The sequence below is a fragment of the Acipenser ruthenus genome, chromosome 34, assembly GCF_902713425.1.
Source record: "Acipenser ruthenus chromosome 34, fAciRut3.2 maternal haplotype, whole genome shotgun sequence".
Lineage (NCBI taxonomy): Eukaryota > Metazoa > Chordata > Actinopteri > Acipenseriformes > Acipenseridae > Acipenser > Acipenser ruthenus.
This window is the reverse complement of record NC_081222.1, coordinates 1,907,887-1,933,562: the sequence shown is the minus strand read 5'-3', so window position 1 is coordinate 1,933,562 and position 25,676 is coordinate 1,907,887. Positions and strand designations below refer to the sequence as shown.

Below are 25,676 nucleotides of genomic sequence, written 5' to 3'. Positions count from 1 at the left end.
TATATATATATATATATATATATAATTATTATTGGTTAAAAAAAAAATACTGTGCCCAGTTTATTTTTTAACGGTGTAAAATTGACATTTTTTATATTATTATTTGAATTTTTTTTCATATAATTACTATACTCTCGGGGTGTACAGAAAATTGACAGCCGGGGTATTTAAAATATGCAGCTGAAAGTTCCACAGCACGAATTGCACTCCCACAACGAATCACAAGTAGTTATCAAAATGAGTACTAAATCAACATTTATAAAATACTAACCGTTGTCCTGCAAAAAACACACACGATAAAATGATGCTTTCCAATTAACAACATGTTCGTCTGATTTCCATTTTCACGAGTCTCAAACTGTATCTTTTCCTGCTGTAAGGCCTGGAAGCCTTCAAGTTGCCTGCAACTTCTAATTATTATTATTATTATTATTATTATTATTATTATTATTATTGTCTCAATCCTTACTATTCTAGGTGATGCAAAACATTTGTCCACAGCTGTGCAAGTTAAGCGTGCCGAACGCATTACCTGTGCAAAGAGATACTCCAGGGAATGCTGATCCAGCAGAGGGCTCCCCTGCTCGCTCTTCCCTTTGCCTCCGCTGGAATCATAGTGTTTGAAAGCGGATCTATACACCGCTGCTTCTTTATCTGTCATGCCATGCCAGTTCCGGAAATAAAACCTGTAAAAGAAGGGGGAACTTGAAGCAAATGCAGGGATGGGAACGCGACTCCTATTGCATAGCAGTTTTGCCCATTCCGGGATTTATTAAGAGCTTGATTAGCCACAGTGTACAAGGTAACAACATCTGGCGTGTTTTATTAAATCATCGTAAAGCCAGGAGTGGATCAAACTGCTATGCAATGGGAGCCTTAAGGTTGTTCATACTTCAGACTCCAACATCAAGGGTCTCCGAGCCTGTGTGACAGATAGGAATTACGGCCAACACTTTTACTGGACTCTTCACATGCCCATAAATGTCCTGGTTCTCCCCCAGTGTAAAACTCGCACTACTGACAATGTCATTAATATTGAGAGTCCACTTCTCTCACTCAGCAGCGACCTGTTAAGACCGGTTTATACTTCAGATATAATTTCTGGTCGGAGTCAAGGGTGTCTGACCCTGCTACGTCACCTACAGTCCTGCGACGTGCGTCTTGTTTGGAAAGTCGTCCAGTCTTTTCTCATGTGTCTGCGACCTGAAATCGCATAGGGTCAGATAATGCTGAACATCTGCTGCACAGTCGGAGTGAAGCTGCACAGAAGCATGGACCAGCCCTTATTTCTAAAACAGCTTGTAAACAGGAAGGAGACCTTTTAATGGACGTGCTCCAAATAAATTTTCAGGGATTATTGGAAATATCTTGGGGGGGGGGGGAAGAGTTATATTCTGACTACTGTTAACACCATCAATTCATGAAGGAAAAAAACACACACACTTTAGCAAGAGAAACCGGTAAATCTCAGTACAAAATGTTCTTTTGCATTCGTTGCAAAGAACAGCTGATTTCTCCTAAGAGTGTGTCCCATGACGGTATTAGTAGGTGTACAGAAACTGGAATTCCCCTTGACATCACTGTCAATGTGTTGCGTATTTAAAGCTTTGATTCCGTCTTAAAAGTTGCATTGCATCCAGCAGAGAACTAATTGTGCCATTGATCAGAAAAAAAAAAACTATGTTGCAGACAGTCCTGCTGGGTATCTAATAATGACCTTGAAATGATACAGCTGTTTAGGTTTCATGGGGTGCAACACAAGAGCTGAATTTTCTTGTTCTGTTACTTGTGACAGTGGCACTTTCTAGCCCACTTCTCCAATCGGGTTGTAACGATTCATCATGTATAGTTCACAAAGTGGTTCTTGAATGAAGAAGTGTGTTTTACAGTCATATGAATACAGCTCTGGCCACAAGTTTAGCATCACCCTATAGAACAAACTAATTCAGGTTCATAAAAAGAAACCTGCTTAACAATGTTAAGTTAACATCGCTTTGTAGTTTTCCCCCCCATACACTTCACCACAAAAATTAAATTTCCAAATCCTGCATGAGATACTGTAAAGCTATTATGGCTTCCGGTAGACTTTCTGAGATATCTTTTTTGTAGTTTCTTTGATTACATGATGTTAAATACAAATTATGTTCACATAGTATTTTTTTTTTTAATTAGGTCTCAACCCTAAAACTGTAGGCAATGCAAAACCTTTGCCCATAGCTGTATTCAGAACTAGTAGAAATGCAACCCCCCCATATTAAAATGCAGAGATTTAAAATTGTCTGCAGTGCATTACTGGCCTGCTTCTTGTTTTAAAAAATGTTTCATTATTCCCTCCCTGCACAAGAGTATGAAACCCGATGCTGCGGTCTAGCCCACAGCTCCCTGGAATAAAGATGAAAGGCAAGCCTTTTAGTGCACTCTCCAATGCTTTTAAGCCACGTTTATTTACCACATTATCACATTAATAATGAAACATCCCCTGACAGAATCGACTGAGCGATTTTCTCGCTGAATAAGTACCGCAAGACAGCAGCTGCTCCAGTAAGTGGCTGTTTGATTCTTGAGAGAAACAAAGACAGAAGCCAGCGTTGTTTGCAGCGTTACCTTTGCGATCGATCATGCATTTTGAACGCGCTGTCTGTATTGTTTTGACAAGCAAGTGCTTTAGAGTGCAGGAGGCAGGGGCGTTTCTAAGCCCAAGAAACAGGAAGGTATTATATTAACTCCATTGCTGCAAGTCTAGTGGTTGCAAGACAAGGACCTTGTAAGGCTGATAGCAGTGGGTTACATGTGTTTGAAATAGTTCTATCCACCTCCATAAGACTTACTGTCCCCTTCTGCTTTTCTTGTGTTGAACAGGGATGGAAATAAGACTCCCATTGCATAGCAGTTTGAGTCATATCTGGTTTCGCTATGAGTTTAAGACACACCTGATCAAGCTCATAGTAAAACCTGGAATTGGTGAAACTGCTATGCATTAGGAGTCTTATTTCTATCCCTGTTTGAAGATGTCTCCTGATATTACACAGTGAATCACGTACGATTTTGTACAAAGCAAGCAGCAGCAACAGCTACTTCTATAGCTTTGTTTTACACATATTTGCCACGGTTTTAAAATCCGCTCTTCTCTTCCCAAAGCACTTGCTGAACCAAGCAATGGACGCAGGCACGGACTGGAAGACACGTACCTCATGCGGTAATGTAGAATCAGGTTTACTTCATTTTTCACTGCAAATTCATGGTTGGGGCTGAACCAGCGCTTCTCCTCTGGATGGTAGAGTGCGAACAGGCTGTGGAAAAGGGGAGTGATACCTGCAATCACACACACACACACCAAGAGAAAGTCAGTGTCCTTCTGTACAGAGCAGCAGAAGATAACCAACACTTCCTGTTCACTGCTCGCTTAGCACCCCTCCCACCCCTTCATGAGAAATTACAGAACATCCCAGTGATCTAATCTTGCTCCAATTTTACATATTGAGTAACCGAAAGACTCCTTGCAATCGGGTGCAAGGTCCCTGCATTAAATCACCATCAGCCATGTTTACTGCAGTGAGAAGCACAGGATGCAGTGAGCACTGCGAATCTGAACTGCATCCCGTGAAACCCTTTCACAGTAAGCCTGCTTGTTGTACCATTGCATAGCAGTTTGATCCACTCCTGGTTTCACAAGGAGTTTAAGACGACACACCTGAGCTTGTTACTTATGCACTGTGCCTAATCAAGTTCATATTAAGACCTGGACTGTGTGTAACTGCTATGCAAATAGGAGTCTCACTTCCATGTCTGCAGTGAATATAACAAAAGGCAACGTAACTACAACTGGAAGTATAAAAGACACACCCAATAGATAGAAGGATCTACACTGCCCATTGCAGGCTTCAAAGACAGCGTCAAAAACCTTAAGAATGCCTGTTTCAGTCAACCGGTCTACTACAAAACAAAAACATCAGGGCTTTGAAGAGCAGAATGCGGAACCCTTGCGGTTCCACTTCGTTTCGTTGTTTGTTTGTTTTTACCGCTGAGTTTGGCAGAGTCGATGCAAATGTCCTCGGCGGTGCGCTTCCCCTCCGTGTAGGTGAGGTGCTGCTCCCTTCCCTCCAGGGTCCAGTATAGAAGCACACGGATCACCGGCGCAGACTCGGTCTGGCAGCTCCCCGCATAGGAGTCGCTGTGTTTAAGCAAACCCCGGCACAGTGACATCTTCCAGCTTTTACATCAGTGAGCAACCTGGGGGGGAAAAAAAACAAGAAGAAAGAAAAGCGATTACCGCACCGCCATACTGTTAATTTACAGTTGTGTCGTATGTTCTGTGTGTGGCAGGGCTGGCCAACCCTGGTCCTGGAGAGCCACAGTCCTGCAGGTTTTCAGGGTATCTTTAAATGAATGGCTAAAGACCTGGGGAAAATGTTAGTGTTGACCAGTTAAGAAAATAATTTGTTCAATTAAGTAACTGAGAACTCGGGTGGAACGAAAACCTCTCCAGAACCAGGGTTGGCCACTCCTGGTGCAGGGGATGACGTCTATACACGGAACAGTAAGAGGTTCTGGAAGTCTATACACGGAACAGTAAGAGGTTCTGGAAGTCTATACACGGAACAGTAAGAGGTTCTGGAAGTCTATATACGGAACAGTAAGAGGTTCTGGAAGTCTATACACGGAACAGTAAGAGGTTCTGGAAGTCTATATATGGAACAGTAAGAGGTTCTGGAAGTCTATACACGGAACAGTAAGAGGTTCTGGAAGTCTATACACGGAATACTGTGCTCCCTCGCTATAAGGCTCTCGGTTATAACACACCTCGGATATAACGCTCCTACAGCATGTCCCCCAATTCCCTATACTAGTGATTCATGCAATATTTCTACAGTAAATACAGCACGGTGTTGTTCAAACTGTAAACAACCTCTCAGTCTAACTTCCGTTTCTGTCTCTCCCTTTTGATACAGTATCTGAACTGAAGAAAAGCTGCGCTGGCACTTTAACACAGACATCTTATTCAGCATTCGTTTTATAAATAAATAAATATTAGGCTTATTATGTGGTTATCTTTCCTAATGTACTTTTTCGCCCTGGCAGCCGAACCTGGGGTTAGCCCATTCCCTCTTCCCCTCGCCCGACCAGCTCTCCTTCTCGCACTTGGGTTTGCTTGTCTGTCGCTCCGAACTGAACTCCCAACAGCCGTTTTGCCAGGCTATTTAGTTTAAAAACTGGTAATTAAAATGATCCACGAGTGGGAATGTGCATGGTGCTTTATGCATGGTTAATTCACAGAAAGTTACATTTTTGCTACACCATATGTGCACTATAGAGAGGGAGTTATTTTATTTTGTATTTTAGTCAGATGTGTGTTGTTAAGTGTCCCGCGGCGCCCCCCACCCCCTCCCCCGTTTATAACGCTCTTCGGCTATAACACTCATATTGTGTGTCCCCCGAGACCCGCGTTATAGCAAGGGAGCACTGTAGCAAAAGGTTCTGGAAGTCTATACACGGAACAGTAAGAGGTTCTGGAAGTCTATACACGGAACAGTAAGAGGTTCTGGAAGTCTATACACGGAACAGTAAGAGGCTCTGAACTTCTGACAAACCCTTAACAGTGATTGGTGGATTTCTCCTACTTGTAGCACTTTCCTGCAGGTTCTATACCACAGTGCTGAAGTTCAGGAATGCCCAGCACAGGAAATGTCTGTGCTTGAGCTGTGCACGACGTCAGCACCTCCCTTGTCAGATTTATAAAAACTCAACCAACAAGAACTGCACCTTGTTTCAACTGTATCTGTATTCTCTGTTGCAGCAGGAGGATACTGAAGAAAAAAATAACAACAACCACCTGAAATCCTTGATCTTTTGCCAGCAAGTAAAATTAACAAGCATGTATTCTACCGTACAGCAAGGGCAAATTCCTAGCATCAAACTGCACCAACACAGCAAATAAAAGCGCCACTGTGCCAGTGTGACAGGATTGAAAGGAATCCCTGTCGTAATTCGGCCTCCCGACCACCGGCAGCGCTGTGTAGGGTTGACCGTGATTGGGTCAGGAGGCTGAACTCTGACCAGACAGTAAGTTCCGAGTCGGACGGCCATCTTGGCCCAAGGCGGAACCATGCGGTCGCCGAGTCCCATCACTGCAATCAGCTGTGCTGTGCTCGTCGATTGGCTGACGTGGGGCAGAGTGCTGATTGCAGGGGCGGGACTTGGCAGTATTTAGGCAGTGTGGTTTTGCCATTCGGTCTCCCTGTCCTAAACTGAAAACATGGAAGAGACGTACTGTGTTGTTTTGCTTTTACAAACCTGCTGTAATTCAAAGAATCCTGAAGCTTTGGAAAACCTTGGTGGATTACCGCGGTGGGGGAAAAACCCAGGACTAGTCTTTATTCCTTGGAAGGGAGCCAAAAGGCGGTGAGAGGAAACCCACTGCAGTAGCACGGAGAAACCCTGTGCTTCCTTTGTGTTGTTTTTGTAACCGCAATGTTTTGGTTTTTTTTTTTACTCTTTTTATTTGAAACCTGAGTTTACCATTGCTGGTATTCCAGATGGTTTTCTTGTTTGTTTTCTGTTTATTTTCGTTGTGTGTTAAAATAAAATCCTGCCCAGATACCATTGTTGGTACAGGGCTCCAGGACTAAACGTCACTTCCGGCTCCTGTGTGCTGTCATTTCTGGTCCTTCCCTAAGATCTGCCCACTACCCTCCCACAGCCAGACACACCCCCAGGTGGCTCTTGAGCAAATCTCGTCGTGAAAAGCCTTTTTGTTTTTTAAAAAGGTCATAATAAAAAGCACCGGGAAAAAAATAATCACCAGTTTATGTTTCTAAGAAGGAAGAAAAAAAGACATTGAAAAAGCTTTCAAAATAAATAACACAGGAGGTTAATTGTTTGAGATCCAATGAAAGGGAGCGTGCTTATTGTAGCATAGCCGCGACTGTGGCCTGATGTCTCCAGCTCATTTTGTTTTCAGATCTATCAAAATACGTGACTTTTAGTCACCACAGCTACTGCTTCACATGGGTTTGAGCGCTTGGAGAGTTTCTGTGCCGCAATCTGTAAACGTAACTACAACTTTGAGAGCAGGTCTGTGCATAACTTCAGTGCGGTTGCAGTTTCAGTCGAACGCAGAATCTGGAAATTTCGTTCCCCTGTTTCCATAAGTTTTTGTCAGGTTTTATTAGTCGCTCTTCACCGGAAAAAACACAAACTTTGAACTGGTTGTGCTGTGGTTTGAGAGACGTGTGATCTGTGAACTGTTGTCAGATGTTTTCAAGGCTTAACCACTGTCCACATCATAATGCCACAAAACAACTGCTGTTGGGTAAAACATTCCAGCTACTGCAATGCCTTTAGTACAAGTTTCAGGATTTATACAAAACAGGGTGGAGCAAGAAAGAGAGAGACAATGGGGGAAAAAAAACTGTTCTTTTTCCAACAGGCATTTAATATAAATAAAAAGTATTGCAATGTTAGTCTTTAAAGAATCCGCCCACCCATACTCACCTTGTTTTCAGATCAATCTCTGGCATGACATACCACTCTCAAGTGTTCAACACAGGGCCACCAGCTAAAGCTATAAAAAACGCAGGAACCAAAACATCACCCACTGCATAACAGTCAACTTAAATGGTAAACTACCGAGAGCATTTCCCCACAATCCAGAAAAAGCAAAGACCTGGAATCCCTGCTAGAAAGTTTTCTGTCTCAATCCTAAAATTCTAGGTGATGGAAAACATTTGGCCACAGCTGTAGGTATGTCAAATACTTGATTTCTTTCGCTATTTATAAGACAGCAATGTTTGTTTTGATCTACATGAACGCTTTATCATTAAATAAATACAACCTCACCTCCTGCTTTTTCAGGAGCCACACAGATGAAAGGTTAGGAACGTCTAAGCGCGTGATCAGCTCCTATCTGTAAAACACCGCTGGGTAGAATCTGATTGTGACATCAGTCTGCCATCTCACCAACGACCCTCAAGAGCTCTCTTATGAAATTCAATATATTTAACTACATCCCCAGGGCCAGACCGGCACATTTCACAAGACAGTCGACTCGTGGGAGTGTGCTTGAATTATTAAATAACTGATAGAAAAGGGATCAAATGCACAATGTCGCAATTCCCAGTATTTCACTGATCAGAAGGGAGTTCTTGTCGTAATGCAGCACTGTGAAGTGAAAAATTACTACAACCTGGCAGCATGTTACTGATAGGAGGGGCTGTCGATAATGGAGTAAAATCTTCACTGATAAAATAACAAAAACAACAAAAAAAGATCTTTGTGTACAGTATTTACTTCAATCAGAGTAGGACAACAGAGAAGTTGCAATCTAAAAGCAAACCAGGTGTACATATTTCAAATTGATTAAAAAAAAAACCACACAGTACATTTATACTCCAAACAAATTCTTTAAACTGCGCTGCAGCCTGGTACCAAGCTGATAATTATTTCTAGTGACAAAAGAGGGTACGGTAGGCGTACTAATAAGCGCCTTCTGATATTCAAGTTTCGGAAATGTACAAACAAAAAGAGCTTGCGTGTCAGTGGTGTTGTCCCCAGGCTAAAGCTGTAAACAAGTGTTTCACTAGGCAGGAGATTTAATAGCATAGTGTTCAAGCTAAACCTCAAGCCAAACACCTGCCTGTGGTTAACCTGCTACCAACTGAGATCCAGCTAGAGGGGCAGGATCACTGAGCAGTAGAGAAGACAGAAGGGCTTAGTTAGTAACACACATCTCCTGTCACCTCTGTAAATTCAAAGCTAGATCCTTCAGTATGACGAGAAAAAGAACATTTATCATGAGGTCTAGCAACAGTGTGCCAAATAGTATAGAAATGCCAACTTTGATAACAACGGGATAAGATGTATTTAAAACCTAATTGGGTAAGCAAATTAGGTGTGAATAGCACGTTATATATTACAATGACTGATTTACAGTTTGTGGAATAGCTTCTTGTGTTCTCAAGGTTCATATAGAAGTGCGACATGCAGACGTCCTGGTGGAAAGATGCCTCCATTTACCCCCACATTCGGATACTGCAAAACTATGCAACACGCAGTAGAAGTAACGTAATAAATTCAATGACAAACGTTTCGACTGGTCGTTTTTCTCAGTGCTTTAATCAATTAAAAGACAAGCACTCTGCCCGGCAGCCTTTCTCGATTCCCTGAAGACATCGAAAGACAGCCCAAACGTCTGCCATTGAATTTATTCGGCATTTGTAAATCTCATACCTTTCAATAAGTTACGCTAGCTAACGTGAATACCACGTTGCATCACAGCTTATTTAGCTATTGACACATGCAAACACTCACAAAATCCCATCCAGTACAGTATTAATGTGGCATTCTTACCTGAAGCCTGCTATGGATTACAGCACACAAAATGAGAACAGCAAATTTCTATCTGAAATACCCAACGTGTTGATTCCAGCTCTTGCTCAAGCTCCGACTGCTAAATACAGCAACATAGCCTGTTCTGATTGCCACCGAAACACACAAATCACTTGAACTGAAAGCAGGCGGATTCTGTGCAGCTGACTTCCTAAATCACCCGATGAGAGGATGACTCACCGATCACCAAAGTGATGACACTCAATGCAACGATATGAGAAAAGGGAGTGCATTACACCACGTGTTCGTTAACCTTTTCAAAGAACAAGCCTCTGGACCTATGAGACCTAACCGTAATATCAGTGCTGGTTAGAGGCACATCCCTGTTGATTCGCATGCAAAAAAAAAAACACAGTTAGAAGACTCACAACCGCTGTTATGGGATGTTTGTTTTGTGTTTTCATAACCTTGTTATGCAAAGGACCATTATTTTTCTAATGCAATCTATAACTGCAGTGGTATTCAAAGTCCCTACCATTATGATATAACTATAGATAGATAGATAGATAGATAGATAGATAGATAGATAGATAGATAGATAGAGATGGAGATATGGGGAGAGAGACTTTTAAATGATACGCACCTTGCTTGAGAATAGAAATGCATGCGAATTGCAGTGCGTCACAAAGAAAAAGCATAGAGACAATAATCCGGTCGCTAACTTCTCATGAAACAACATAAAAATAACTCATGGAAACGTTGCCAACTGAGTAGTATGAAATATTACACAGAGCATGGTTTTTTGTGTCATGCAAGCATTAGTCTTTCTGGGTTTTTTTTTTTTTTCTCCCCACTGCTCTCCAATAACACTGCATGTATTACAGCAGCACTAGAATCTGGCACCCTTTCTGGTTACGATGCCAAGCAAAGGTTATGACCCAGTTTCTCTGGTGAGTTTCGCACGTCTGCGCTGGGTGATATGAACTCTGCAGGCAGACTGAATTGAAATACCTTCATTGCTGGTCATAAAGGCTGCATTCAAAAGCCCCTGGACCTGCTGTAGTGGTCAAGTCTGAACAGAATCTGTAGCTCCTGATCAAAGTGTTCTTCCCATTAGCTTACAGGGAATTACTGCGTATATTTATAGATTTATATTCCGCTTTGTAGTTTCCCCCCCCTCCCATATACTTAATGGAAACCAGACAAAAACTGAAAAAATGTGCCCTTTGTCAATCTACATGCAATACTGCACCACCATTTATGGCTTCCAATAGACTTTTGAGATATCATTTTTTAGTTTCTTTGATTAGATGACATTAAATAAAATATCTAAATTATGTTCATGTATATATTTTAATTACGTTTCAATCTAAAATTCTAGGTGATGCAAAACTTTTGGCCAGAGCTGTAGGTAAGCATTGTAAAGAATAGGGAGGTCTGAGACACCAGTCTAACCCCCTTTTCTCTATTAACCTCTACCGGTAATTCCTGGTAAAGCAGAGTATTATTATTATTTGTTTATTTAGCAGACGCCTTTATCCACCCGAAAGACGGAGCACAAGGAGGTTAAGTGACTTGCTCAGGGTGGCACAATGAGTCAGTAGCTGAGGTGGGATTTGAACCGGGACCTCCTGGTTACAAGCCCTTTTCTTTAACCACTGGACCACACAGCCACCTAAAGCAGTTTTATGTTGGATAATGGGACTGAGGAAGGGTGAAGCCTCTGCACACTAACAACAAATCTATGAAGTTAATTTAGCTGAGACAAGAGCTAAAAACTCCGGCTCAAGAAATCCAGATGCATGCGGTCAGGCTAAATTGCTTCACTGATTGCTCATTAGCCTGGCCACATGTATAAAAAGCACATGGGATCAGTTTGAAAGTCACTTCAGAGATAGAATGCAGATAGAGAAAGAACAGAGGGGAGAAAGCGTGTATGTCTTTCAAGAAAGACCTGCAAAAAAGGTGACTCGTTTTCTACCGTGTTTATTTTTTGATCTTGTTTGTTAATTTTCAGTCAAACTGAGCATCCCTGTGCTGAAACTCAGTCCTGCTTGTCTGACCATCAGACAACAGGGACTTTGCAAGGACACCTAGAACCACTGAAGCAGGGTTTGGGAGCTGGGACAACGGACATAAACACTGCAGGGCAATCTGGTCTGCAGTCTCTAACCTAGGAGATCTCCTGTTACAGTCTGCATGTAATGCTGCTTGACTCATTTCAGAGCTTTTACAGAACTAGTCAGTCCAGTTTTAAGACACTTTGTTCAACTGTAACATGCCATTTCTGTATTTTCTGCACTTCTTTCACATGTCTATGTGCTGTGCAGTTTCAAAACAACTGCACAAGGGCTCTGCTTCTCTAGTGGCACTTGCCCAAACAGCGCTGCAGCATGCTTGCCTGGCCCATGCTTACAGCACACTTCCCTCTTGGTGTCTGTGATTCTAACCAGTACGGGGAATAACTATTGCGTTAAATGTTTTCCTATCACTGATCAGCATTTTCTTTCTCGGAAGTCACTTTCAAACTTAAAGAACCAAGTAGATTTGGGGGGTGGGGGGCTGGAAGACGTTTCTTTACAGAGAGTGGTGAGGGTATGGAACTGGTTGCTTTGCCATGTTGTTGATGCTGAATCATTGGGATCATTTTGAAGACACAACTTGACAAAAGTTATGATATCAATCCGCTACAAGGAACCAGATAAACACTGATGGCTCAGACAGCCTCCTCAAGTTCCTACATTTTCTTATGTTCTTAGTTTTCACATTGAATCGGGTGGTTTTATATATTTAAAAAATGTGTTCTCCCACCCGCTTACTCATTCTAAGAGTCATTCTTTCAGTACAAACCAAAACTAAAAGGTTGGGTTTAAATAATCCAGCAGGTTTCGGGGGGTTTATTTTTAGAAATCTGGTAACTAGGCACAGGCTGGGAACGGTATGTCAGGTTCTCATTCTTCTCTTCCCCTCTCCACCCCACATATCGGGGGGGGGTGTCCCGGACAGACACAATCCTGCAGGGTATCTAAATAAAAGACCTAGAAAGAAACGTTAGTGTCGAACCAATCAAGTTCAGTAATTGAGAACTCGGGGGTGGAACGAAACCCAGAAGACCCTGCAGCTCTGCAGGAGCAAGGCTGTGTGGTCCAGTGGTTAAAGAAAAGGGCTTGTAACCAGGATGTGCCTGGTTCAAATCCCAGCTGACTCATTGTGTGACTCTGAGCAAGTCATTTAACTTCCTTGTGCTCCATCTTTCAGGTGAGACATTGTTGTAAGTGACTCTGCAGCTGATGCATAGTTCACACACCCTGATCTCTGTAAGTCGCCTTGGATAAAGGCGTCTGCTAAATAAACAAATAATAATAATAATAATAATAATAATAATAATAATAATAATGTGATCAACTGCTTTTTCACTGGCGACCGTTGAAACATCAACCTAAAGCATCGCACTGCCAGCCGGCGATCATCCAGGAACGGCTACAGTACACGGCAGACTTCTGATTTAAAACAGTAACCACCGCCAGCAGTCACGTAGCCACCCCCGCAGCGTACCGCCATATTAATCAAATCCGACACACAGCCTACTGCAGGTTAAGAGTCGTACTGGATAAAAAATAACATGTGTTTTGTATTCATCGTTATTTCCTTTATCAGTGGTTCTTCTTTTATTGTACATATTAAATGTTAATTGGATTGATGTTCCTGTTTTTCATCCATCAACCCCCCCCCCCAGGGCTGTCCTGTATTGTTTACAGTAACACTGTCCAGAATGCAGTTCTTGGAGCACCTGTTCCTAAACGCCCCAGTGGCTTGTACGACTAGATTAGTAAATCAGACCCCACATTGCATCGCAGTTTTGATCCATTCCTGGTTTCACTGCACGCTTAATAAGACACAGTTGAGCTTGTTATGTAGAGCAGCAGTGTGGGAAAGTGGTTAGGGCTCTGGACTCTTGACTGGAGGTTTGTGGGTTCAATCCCAGGTGGGGGGGACACTGCTGCTGTACCCTTGAGCAAGGTACTTTACCTAGATTGCTCCAGTAAAAATCCAACTGTATAAATGGGTAATTGTATGTAAAAATAATGTGATATCTTGTAAGTCGCCCTGGATAAGAGCGTCTGCTAAGAAATAAATAATAATAATAATAATAATAATAGATTGCTCCAGTAAAAACCCAACTATATAAATGGGTAATTTTATGTAAGAAATAATGTGATATCTTGTAGCAATTGTAAATTGGACAAGGGCGTCTGCTAAGAAATTAATAATACACACACACACACACACACTGTGGCTGATCAAGCGCGTAGTAAAACCTGGAACGGGTGAAACTGCTGTGCAATCGGAGTCTTATTTACATCCCTGAAAAGTGAGAGTTTTGCAAATATGCATTTAAAAACATTTTTACTTGATGTCAATCTTAACGCGGTAGAAGCATTTGCACTTGTATTAACAAGAACACAAATAGTCAGCTACCGTCTGGTTTTCTTACTCTGTGTATAACATTCGCATGGGTATACATCATAACGAATTAAGGAAGTGACCTTTTAGCTATTCGTTTACCAAGGAAGTTAGTAGTGCATGCATGCATCAATCAATCAATCAATCAATCAATCAATCAATTAATTAATTAAAACACAGGATTATAAACACAACAAGGTGCACAGCAAAATGTGTAACTTTAAATTTTTAAAAAAAGGCATTTGAAAATAAACCAGCTGCGTAGCATTATAAATGCCTTCTGTTTAAGTGCAATAAAACATAGCCCAAATTAATAATAGAAGAGAAACGTACAGTCTGACCAGAAACGAAACCTAAGTATTAATACTGGCCGCCTTACAAAAATGGAAACTCAGGACAAGAAACCGGAATTTTGGTACATCCGGTATTTGTCTACGTAGAGAAAGAAATCCAGCACGAGAAAAATTCGTTGTTTTTTTTTTTTTTTAAATCTTGTGCTGCAGCAAGAAAGCTCCGCCGTGTACGTTGATTTCAGCGGACTAGTACGTAGAAATGTCAGCGAAACTACGCCATGGGCACTGAAATTAGAAGTCGAGAGAGACACTGACTTACCTTGTCGTGTTCTGTCACGTCGCAGCTGTAGATTTTTTTTTTCAGTTAAATGTCCGACACCATTTCTTTACACAGCCACAATTTGAACGACTGCTTCGCTCAAACAAACGACAAGCTAAATAATAAACTCTGATAATACTGACCCACAACGACCAGGTAAACGTCATTTGGGGTTTTTTTTGTAATTTTGTGGTGTTGTTGTTTTGTTTTCGCTCTCAAAAAAAAAAAGCAACGCCCACGGTAACCGAAGCTCGTTTCATCCAACCACCTCCTGCCAGTATCGCTGACAGGCGACTGACGAACGAGCCGAGAAGTCTTCAGTCCGAGAGAAACGAGAGGGGGCGGGCGGAACACCCACCACGAGCCCAACGAAAGAACGAGCGCATGCGTGAGAAGGGGCGAGGATTCTGGGACTTGTAGTCAAATTTAACACGATTAACCAGCTGACATTGTATACTATAAACCGGCCAGAAAGTGATACGCTGTCAGAATGTGGTACGCGTACCCGTTTGACGCCAAAAAATGATGCGCTGTCCAAATCATTGATGACTGCACAAATCACTTAGAACATTACAAACTGTAGTTCACCCACAAAATCATAAATGTTTAATTTTAGATAACCCCCCATCAGTTGAAATCACATACTGTGACGAACATGCTATTAAAAATAACTAACGAGCAAACTCAGTGCACGGTACCATTTTCAGATGGGCGTTTCCTTGTTTTCTGAGGTAAAATCATTTGCACGGTGGGGGGGGGTTCTGATGTTTTTGTTTTGTTGAATTTATTAATATATGTAATATTAAAATTTAGGGCACCTCACGCCCAACTGATGGACTCTAGCTTGTAATCGGCTTGGCGAAGGAAGGCTTTATATATTATTGGAATTCATTACCCTGATTTAATGAAACCTTTGCACGCACTTTTTAAAAAACAGATATTGGGAGCGTTGCGATGAAATAAAAATAAATTAAAAAAATCTTCAGGTGATATTTTGCAAACACGGGGGCCACCTTGTGGGCAGTTAGGTAGGCCCACACACCTGAATAGAAGCAGAAATAAGTTTTACAGTTTCTTGCCTTATTTTTGTTATATATTTTTTTTAAGTAAAAAATAAACACAAACTTTCCCCACATTCCATGACAAGGTACACACATCCTTTACACATCCACTCTGAGCTCACCTTTTGACAGCACTGTTGGACAGCTGCAGAATTAAAACGATTTTAAACAGATGTGCCCGTTTCAAACAGGACTGTCCTTAAACTATTACATTTCCAGGGAGCGGCGCGTTCCATTGGCCTGTAGTGTTTGTGTACGCTACCCAGCGCTTTACACGATCCATCAGAACGGGTAGTTTCCGCTGCAGCCACGCAAACACAGCACTGTATCAAGCCAGCATTTCCATGCACTTTCAAGACTATTCATTTATTTGCATTGACAACAACTGTAATTCAAAGAGATCTTTCTTCAGTGCTGTATATACAAATTAAAAGATTTATGAAAAGAAAAAATATATATATTTTTCTTTTTAAGGCGTTACTAGTGTTAGCAAAACAAAATTTAACTTAAGCAAAATAAGTCTTTAATAAGACTAGTAAATTTGCAAAAACAGCAAGCTGCAAAGAGACAGCTTAGAGCATTGCTCCTCAAGATCTGGCACGTGGTCCCATGCAGGACGAAGCATAGGACCGAGAGAAAAAAACATGGGGTGTTTTTTTCTAATTAAATAAATCGTTAGTCCCTTACAGCTGCATGAACAGCTCCTATTCGTAAACCTGCAGACACACAGGCTGACTTACGCGTGCTGCGATGAGAATTCCAGAACCCAGATTGTTCAAACTCTCGGCATTCCATTTTGACAATGTTCCGAGAGCCAGAACCGGGTGCAGGGCTGGTGTGGGTTTCAATCCCTGCTGCTGAATACATAGCAGAGGCTCTGTGGAACGGTCTCCCAGGTCACTGGACTTGCCTTGAAACCAGTAACGTACACTGATAAATCCCAGTCATCCCACGACGAGGACAGAATGCACAAACCTTGCACCGGGCTCAGAACATACCACATGCCAGTCCAATGGAGGATCACAAGCTGAATACATTCGATATGATGCACGGGTTATGAAATCGCTCTGCATATTCTTAGTAATAGTTTTAAGCACGTCTGCTACAGTCTTAACCTCGATCCTCGTAGTGGCCCATGCTTACTCAGTCAGTGACAGCACAGTGAAAATTAGTTGCGGAAGAGGACAGACCTGCTAATGTGTTCTCCTATTAAACAAAGTGAAGGGAAACGGAAACCAGAAAAGTACAGACCAGACGACTATCACCTGTGTCAGAAAATCATGTGCTGATTTATCATGTGTGGAGGATCATGAGTCTAGGACTCTGACACACACTATAATCCTTCCTACAGACTAGCAACGCTGTCCTTAGGAGTCATTAAATTTTTTTTTATTAAAATCAAGCTAGAACTGTGTTTTGGACTTGAACAAATAAACAGATTCCAACTTATTACTTAGAGCCAGTATGTGGCTTAATACAAGACATACAGCAAATACTATATACCAGCCTACGAATTAAAAAAATGAACTTTGTGCTTTAAAAAAAAGAAAATAAATGCTGCCTGGTTTGTTCCAATGCAACACAGACACAAAGAAAAGTCGAAATACTGTATCAAAAAAAAAGTACTGTATATTTTACTTTCAGTCTAAACACATAATTCTTCCTCTGGCAAACTGAGGGGTTTGCGAATGAACCAAAAGTATAGACAATCATGGTTTCATAGGTATGGGGCTGCATCTACATGCCAATATAGTGATGAGGCTACTCAGGGAGAGGGAGGGGATGAGGGGGTGCGGTGCATGACCAAACAGGGACCCTATCTATCTATCTATATCTTCAGAAAACTGGTGCAATTCAACAGGTCTGTATTTAGTCATTTCTTTATTTCTTCTCCTCCTCCTCCTCCGTCTCCTTCTTCAGCTCCTCGTAAACTGGATCCCCCTCCTCTGCTTTATCGCCCTCTTCCTCTGCCGTTCTGGAGTTGGGGACCCACAGTCCCGAGTCGATGCATCGCTGCATGTGGTACTTGGCTTCCTGTTTTGAAGAGGGAAAACACTTGTATAAATAAGTCATTGAAAGCGGTAAACCGGTATGGTTTCAAAAGACATTTGTAGACAGCCACGTTTATAACGTCTCGCATCCAAATGAACCACCCTACAACTAAATGTAGGGTACTGTAATACATCCCAATTCAATCGCTGTCTGCACGATTGTACCACGTTAAGTTTCCTATCTGTGTGTCGATTTTATAATGCATAGATGTTTTATTTTTTTTTCCCCAAAGTTATGGCAGGGTAACTTCTCAAACTCCATGGAGTTCAAACTGTTTCTAAAAATACATTAAATTTGTGCCCAATGGGGGTATAATTTATATATTTTTTATTTAATACACTGGGACTAATTTCAGGTTTGAAGCAGTTTGTGGAATAATTTTGGTCTGGAAACTTGACCAAAAGTAAAATTTCCCATGAAGGATTATAAATGTTTTATAATCTGACCTCTTCACATACCCCCTTTTCCACCCTCTAACCGCTGAACAGCATTCATTGTAAGCCAAGGTAAAATATGAGAACTACTGCCTTACTACAAAAAAAATCAATAAAAATGGATTCACCCAATTCGCATGCAGGAGGGGGAAACCAAAATAAATAAAAAGGTCTTACCGTAGGATCCATTTTACTGATAACGTCTTGCAACAGCTGAATGTTTTTGTCATCGAAACACTTCTGCATTTCCTGCGCAATGGAAAACAGACACGGAGCAGTTAAAACAAAAAGTGGATCCCAACCCACTATCTAAAGAAGAAAACCTTCACCCAACAGAGCCCATTACCAGGAAACCCCTGCTATCTACTGTGGAGTAAATAATCACTCTACAAGGATCAGATTCACCATTTACCCAACCTCCCAGGACAGTACTCTTAACTTTACTCTCCACTAAGTAACTACACAGAAAGAATACCCCCCCCCCCTTTATACTGTGGCTCCCATTTGCCCCATAATACTATTCCCTTAACACTTTCACTCTTGTTCTAATCTAAACACAAAGAGCCTTGTAGCTGTGGCTCCTCGCTGCACCGTTACTCAAGGGGAGCACCTCAGTATTACAGACATGCACGTCTACTGGTCTGCAGTGTGGACAGATAATCCACTGCAGGGGCTGGTTTCTTCCGAGTATCGGGGACGGTCCAGCCTAGTTTGGGAGTTACCAGAGGCAGGGTCTCGTAAACATCGGCAGGGTCCAGCCCACCAGGTCCAAGGCGTTTCTGCCGCTCCTCTTCCTCGTACTCCTTCATCGCCTTCTCAATCCGCACCTTGGCTCGCTCCCGGACCCGCACCTTAAAGGCTTCAAGCTCATCATTGAAGGCGTCCTGGTATTGCTGGTCCGCTGTCTGTGTGACGAGATGGCAGCAGGACAAGCAAGCCAGTCGGTAAAAGATTAGGGTTAGAACAACGGCTGCCTCAGCTTTGCAGTCGTTCGACGTTCTGTAAGGGTTTGCTGTCGGCGCACACATTTTTTAAAACCGCCTGTATTTTTGTAAATGCTGTAATAGGTCACTTATATGCTAAAGGATTGCAACCCCCAACAGGATTTGCATCCATCTGAAACCGCACGCTTCCATTACTTCACAAATCTCAAGACGTGCGATTAGTCAACTGTCACTATTCAATGTTACCCCAAATATGGATACATTAATTTACATGTCGTTTATACGATCAGGAGCCAGGAGTTTGATGTTCAACAAAACTGTTCTTCCCTTACAGCTCAATGAGCTCCTCCTATTAGTAAACCTGCAGACTCACAGGCTGGCTTATTCATGCTGTGATGAGCAATCGGGTTAAATTTACCTGGGGTCACTTCTGGCACCTGGTCAACCTTTATGTATAACACAACACTGCAAGACTTTACGATAAAACCACAGAATTTGATATCGTCTGGAATCCCCGTTTTCAACTTTCTAGGCTAGCGAGTGTACTGATGCCTTAACCAATCAGAATAGCATTCTCATCACTAACATTGTTTCATCTCTGGCTTGCAACTTGAATATATGTATTCACTTATCAATCTATCCATCTTTTATGTATTTACTTCATTATTAAACTTTGATATTTCTAGTTTATTTCAATCATCTTTTGTTACAGTACTGTAATCTGTCACAAGTGTTATTTAATCTGTAGTATTTTGTATTTAATTATATCCTAACTATCACTGACGCTTATCTGCTCTGTTATTGAATCGTATTTTGTCATATACTTGTACTTGCTAGAACCGAAGTCATTGTATTTTATCTTGCTCTTAATTGTATTAATACTTGTACTGTGATTCTTGAAATGTATTTGTGTTTATGACTAAGTCGCCCTGGATAAGGGCGACTGCTAATAAATAAATAATAATAATATTAATAATAGATAGTTTACTTGTTAGATTCTATGGCTGGGACACGTGTGACTTCCTCAGCTTTTGCTGATCTGCTTGTTTATATGTAATCTTGTGTGATTCAGGCACCTACCTTGATCTTGGTGAAGAACTGTCTAAAACAAGCTCTAGGGTCCACTTTGAGGCTCCGGGCCAGTTCCAGGATGAACTGCATCACTATTGTCTGATGAGCAACCTGCTCCATCAAGGCATGTTTCTGAATGGGAACAAAACGAGAGCGAGACAGAAACATTCAAATCAAACGAAGTTCTAATGACACCTCCCAAGCAATTCTCTGATCTGCAAATCTAAAAAGTATAGTGGTGCAATATAAACCCTTTCAGACTCGTGCACAGGCGAGAATCCAGAAATATAACAAATCTTCTAAGGACACAGGAAGACGGACATTTATCAGTAACAGCATGGATTTCCAGAACAATACTGGAGAAATGCAACAATTTATTTTTAATCATAGCACTTTTCATGCACCGAAGTAGCTTAAAAGTTTAAATTCAGTAAAAAGATCAGAACCCACCTCCCCACCAAAAGTGAAAAAAAAGCAAATTTTCCAAGAGGATTATTAATACAACTGAACTTGTAGAAAAACAAGGAACAAATCAAACACAGTTGTAATTAGAAGCAGTAGTTTAAAAACATTGGTCCTTTCTTTAAATATAGCAATGCCTCCTACATACAGCTAATAATATATTTTTTGCTATCCTGTAACAGTGCCAGTAGCATTTATGTCGGGGTTTGGCATATGTCCATTCTGAGCCAGACCGAGACCCCCAGAACTCAATGCACTGGCAAGATTAAAACCATCTACCAAAACTATAGTCAACAAGCAGGAGACATACCTCCTCAACTTCCAGGTCGATGCACATTATGACAAGGTAGTTGGCGGTTTCTTCACAGACAAGATGCGGATTATCTGACAAATATTTCTGACTGTCGTCCCAGCGGCGAAGCATACCTGAACACAAGCAATCGAATTAACCGTCACTCAAGAGTTTAAAAAGGACTCTCTTCTGCAGCCTAACTTTACACATTCTCAGCTTGCAGAAGGAGTTGCTTACCGAAATGTTTGATCGCCTTCTCGTATTTCTCTACGAAGGTTTTATGCTTCTGTTCTTTTTCCTCTTCCGTTTCCTCTTTGTCTTCTGGCTTCACGTTGAAGACACTCTGTGGATGAACACAATCACTGAGTATTATAAAAAGCTACAGGCTGGGCTGCACCTGTTCAAACCTCCCTTTCCAATTGCTTTTCCAGGCAGATCCACACCATCCTGAAGTAGAAATGAACCAATTAAAAGGTAGGACAATTAATTTTACAGCTAGTAAACATCAAGTAAAGAAAGCATCTTTTAAAAGACACCAACTGAAGGTTTATAGTGTAGAGATGTAAAGAAGACTCCTATTGCATAGCTGTTTCATCCATTCCAGGTTTAAATACAAGCTTGCTTAGCCACAGTGTCTATACAGCTATGGCCAAAAGTTTTGCATCAGCTAGAATTTTAGGATTTAGACCACATAAAAAAATGAACATAATTTAGATACTTTATCATGTAAATCAACAAAACTACAAAATGATATTGCAAAAATCTACCGGAAGCCATAATAGTAGTACAGTATTTAATGTTAGATTTCAAAAAGTCTTATTTTCCAATGTGCCAGTTTTTTAAGTACTTGGAAACATTGTCATTCGACTTTAAGTGTTAATGCTAAGGGAGATGGCAAAACATTTGGCCATATCTGTATGGTTAACAAGCTCAGGTGTGCAATTTTAAAACTCCTAGTGAAACCAGGAACGGATCAAACTGCAATGCAACGGGAGTCTTTCCATCCCTGTCGTGAGTGTGTTCTGGGTGCACACGTATCCCCAGAAAAGCTGAAGGAGGGGGGTGGATGGGGGGGCTCACCTTGCTGAAGCCCTCCTTGGACAGCGTGTCCACGTTCCAGGGCATCTTCTTCTCCTGTTTGCGATGCTCCTCCAGCTTCTTGTCGCAGCTCTTCTCCTCCTTCTTCAGCCCTTGCTGCTCCTGCTGCAGTTTCTGGAGTTCGCTCTTGGCGTCGTCCGTTCCCGACACCTCCAGCTCCTTGATCTTCCTCTGCACCTCCGAGAGCTTGCGCTTGCACTCCCCTTGAGCCTTCTCCAGGTCCTCTCGCTCCTTCTGGAACTGCTCCATCCGATCCATGCGCGCCTGCGAGTCGGGATCAGAGAAGAGTGGGGTCAAGAAGCGAGGAGTGGCGTTTGCTCGGCGGCTGCAAGGACTACAAGATGGATTTGCAGTCTCCCCCACAAACCCCACGCCTGGATATAAAGAAAATGCCTGACAGTGTATTTATTCAAAGTCCTACCACATGTAAATTAGACTCCCACTGCATGGCTGTTTGATCTATTCCTGGTTTCACTAGGAGTTTAATAAGTCACACCTGAGCTTGTTATCTACACACTGTGACTAATCAAGCTCCTAGTAAAACCTGGAATGGGTGAAACCGCTATGCAATAGGAGTCTTCTTGCCATCCCTGCTACAGTATTTGCAGCCACCTTTTCTGAAGCTCTGCAGACCACTGGTTTAATAGCGATTATGCTTGCTAATTGGATTGGGGGTTTCCGTTCTTAACATATAATTTTCGAGCATGCAGTAAATTAACGTCACTGCAATCTGCGGGCGGGACAGGGTGTCGTTGCAATGGCACAGACTCCACCCAGGTCACGGTGAGCGATACAAAACAGTTATCAGTAATGTTAATAATATTCACGATAATTCAGCAATATACTGGTTCAGTCAAAAATGAAAAAAAGTGCACAGGTTATATAAGTGATGCATTGCAAATCGTGACGTGCTTAGTTATATCCACTACAGAAAAAAAAAATCGAGCTAACACTTGCAGAAAAAAACAAGACACCACGTTAGCTACAGTTTTCTATATTTAAATATCTTTCTAATTAACTGGGGCTGCAATTAAACACTTTCCTCTGATCTATATTAGCATGGCGATGTGTGATTCTATTGAAAGTTCTCATACTGTCTGGGTTGGGTAGCACAGAGTTCTCTGACGTTTTTTTAAATTATTACTTCACCACCTTCAAACCCAATACACCAAAGTACTGTTGTTAATATTAACTTACCTGGTGTCTCCATCTGAACAGACTAGCTGTATCGATGTTAGGGTGTGTATCATCTTCATCGTCGGACACCTCAATATGATCCCACACGCTATAATCCACCATCTTCAATCCTTATTTACTGTAACACACACACACTTAAAAAAAACGCAGGTATTTAGTTTGCGAAAGGGTAACACTGTCGATTTGCAGATACAAATCGGGGACTGCTGTTCTAGAAAGAGACCCGCTTTTAGTGTTTATTCTAGGTTTTTTTTAAACACGACCTCCTCGGTTGTTGCTACTTCCTTCGCAGGCTTGCAGCGCAGATTCTTTCTGGAAATATCTTTCCTTCCGCCGAGAGCATGTACGTCACTTCCCCGGTTACCGATTCCCTGGAGACGCGAGTTTGTTGTCACGCACTGTGTTGTTTTTTTTGTTTTTTTTGGGTCATTTGTATTGTCTTTTGGTACAAAAATAAATCAAATGTACACATTTTTTTAAAAAAATCGAATGTGTTGTTGTTCTTTCATACGGCTTGTCTCTCACTGACCCTTATAATTTGACTACCTGTAATATAATGTTCACTTTAGGTAAGGTGTCAAAGTGCTAATCGTCTACTGTAAAACCAGCCGATAGTTTAAATACAAATTTAGTTTAAATTATTTTATTATGACAGTATCTTATTCGTGCTTTATAACTAATATGAAAACTGTTCTTTTTAGCAATCAAATACATAAATAAATAATTTTGCTGCACAATGCTTTAAAAAGTTTCCTGTAGTAAAAGCATAGCAAAGTGAAATAAAAGCACAATCGTGGTAAAGAATAATATAGGTACGGTAAAGCATATTAATAATCATGACAAACTAGCGGAAAACTGCAAAATTACCAAGGTAAACTTCTATAGTTTTACCATGTCCTTTTTACTATAATAATAATAATAATAATAATAATAATAATAATAATAATAATAATAATAATAATTCTTATTGTTAGTGTCACGGATCCCATTTAGCACTAATTAAAAAGACAAAAAAAAAAAAATTAGATAGTCTGGAAGATTGGTGAAAAAAAAATAATCCTCAACAATAGCACCTTTTTACCAGCAGAGAGCGGTGTTAACCTCATCCTTGCGTCTCTGTATTGCTAGCACGTTGTAACAGAACACACGTTCTGGATCCCTGTCAGCCAGCACTAACTGAAAACTCCAGTGGTCCAACAGAGGTGCGCTATTGAGGTGACGACCCGTCTTCAGAGACCCAGAGTTCTTTCAAACCGGGGTCCGGGTAGAGACAGCTGACCGTGCACAGCATGCAGAACCATGGGATTATCGGCTGTAATACATGCTGTCCTCCCACGCCTTCATAAACAAGATGAAATAGCAGAGTGCATTCGTTTTTTTTTCAATCGGTTATTATATATATAATTGGAAATGCAAGACTCAAGCTGATCCCTGTTAACCCCAGCGAACCTGACCACCAAGAGAAAACAACTTCCTAATATCCCTATGAATCTCAAGCACAAAGGCAACACATATCTACTGTGACAGGGCAGAGGCCCTGCACGCTGGAGAAGGTGTGTTGTGGTTGTTTTTACATAACCACGTGTTTAGAATTGTTTTATTGATCCGTTGTTTTATCAGAATCACCTGACACTCATGTAATGAGGGTCACCTGCCTGGTAATTGGACAGCAGGAATATAAACTAGGTCTGACATGTTTTAGTTTGTCTGTGCTAAGGCTAAGGTCTGTGAAGAGACCTGGGTGGGGTGGTCAAAGTGTAGAACTTGCAGGGTCAGTTTCAGCGTACCAAATTGAGTCCACTTGATGTGTTAAGGCTGTGTTCACACTGGGTCCAGAGGGTTTGGTGTGAAGTGTCAACAACAAAGTCCAATTGCGAAATTAACCGTACTGCGCCCACCTAAAGAAGTGGTCTCGGCCAGTTTGGCAAACGAGTTTGATTCGCTTGCTCAACGTCACTGTGAACAACTGCTGGACTCGGTCCTTTTGCATATAGGAAACGAACTATACAAGGTAACGTGACTCAGAAGTCAACATTCTGCGCGTAGTTTAGTTCATATTCTGAGGAAACAAGTCGAGCAAAAAAACAAACTGGTTTTGCTATTTTGTGTGTGTATGTATGTATGTATGTATGTATGTATGTATATTAAACTGCATCCGTGCGCTCTACAAGTTAATAGCAGAGCAATGTATTAGGCTGTGTTAGCGCCGTTCAGAAATAAAATAAGCAATCATATGGATTGTTTATTTAATTCTGATTATGTGCATATGTTTAAATGGTAAGAGCTGATCTATTTTTTAAATCTGGCTTCTTTTGTACATTTAATTGAACATGTTTTGACTAGATGATAATATAAAGAGAATAATGAGTTGTTATGATCTGCAATAAATTCAGCCGGTGTTTTAATTTTTAAACTATTATGATGTTATTATATACAGTTATTTTAATGGCTTTAGCAAAACTACTGGCCGTAGCTGTATAACCTTCTCAGTAACTTTCCACAGTCATGCCTTTTACATTGTTCTAAAGGAAATACAAACTATGCCAGCTTACTGTAGCAACACAGGAAATGTGAAGCAACACTTCGTATTGTAACAATATGTATTTATGTAGATTCATTTATAATCTATTGCAGTTTGGTGTGTGAAAGTATGCTGCGTCCTGCA

The 25,676-nt window shown here is 41.3% G+C and overlaps 3 protein-coding genes across 3 annotated transcripts in view; 1 reads left to right on the top strand and 2 right to left on the bottom strand.

The window, feature by feature from the left end:
• LOC117402035 (non-receptor tyrosine-protein kinase TYK2) overlaps positions 1 to 14,756 on the bottom strand; it is a 41,951-nt gene extending 27,195 nt beyond the window's left edge. Inside the window, exons 1-4 of the mRNA XM_034002840.3 lie at positions 14,401 to 14,756; positions 4,020 to 4,230; positions 3,189 to 3,312; positions 533 to 686 (exon numbers count right to left, since the gene is read on the bottom strand). Of these exons, the coding sequence (XP_033858731.3) occupies positions 533 to 686; positions 3,189 to 3,312; positions 4,020 to 4,203 (462 nt within the window). The 5' untranslated portion in view covers positions 4,204 to 4,230; positions 14,401 to 14,756. The remainder of the gene's footprint in view (positions 1 to 532; positions 687 to 3,188; positions 3,313 to 4,019; positions 4,231 to 14,400) is intronic.
• Positions 14,757 to 17,072: 2,316 nt separating this feature from the next.
• LOC117401977 (hsp90 co-chaperone Cdc37) lies at positions 17,073 to 23,373 on the bottom strand. Its single transcript, XM_059007232.1, has 8 exons — positions 23,012 to 23,373; positions 21,797 to 22,078; positions 20,954 to 21,059; positions 20,735 to 20,850; positions 19,972 to 20,094; positions 18,670 to 18,852; positions 18,125 to 18,196; positions 17,073 to 17,495 (listed from the first exon to the last, which is right to left on the bottom strand). Exons 1-8 carry the CDS (start codon positions 23,111 to 23,113, stop codon positions 17,343 to 17,345), a joined length of 1,137 nt encoding a protein of 378 aa, XP_058863215.1. The 5' UTR covers positions 23,114 to 23,373; the 3' UTR covers positions 17,073 to 17,342.
• A 1,385-nt stretch (positions 23,374 to 24,758) lies between these two features.
• Positions 24,759 to 25,676, top strand: part of LOC117962939 (cAMP-specific 3',5'-cyclic phosphodiesterase 4B-like) — a 210,836-nt gene continuing 209,918 nt past the window's right edge. Inside the window, exon 1 of the mRNA XM_059006986.1 lies at positions 24,759 to 25,022. The gene's annotated coding sequence lies outside the window, so the exon portion shown is untranslated. The remainder of the gene's footprint in view (positions 25,023 to 25,676) is intronic.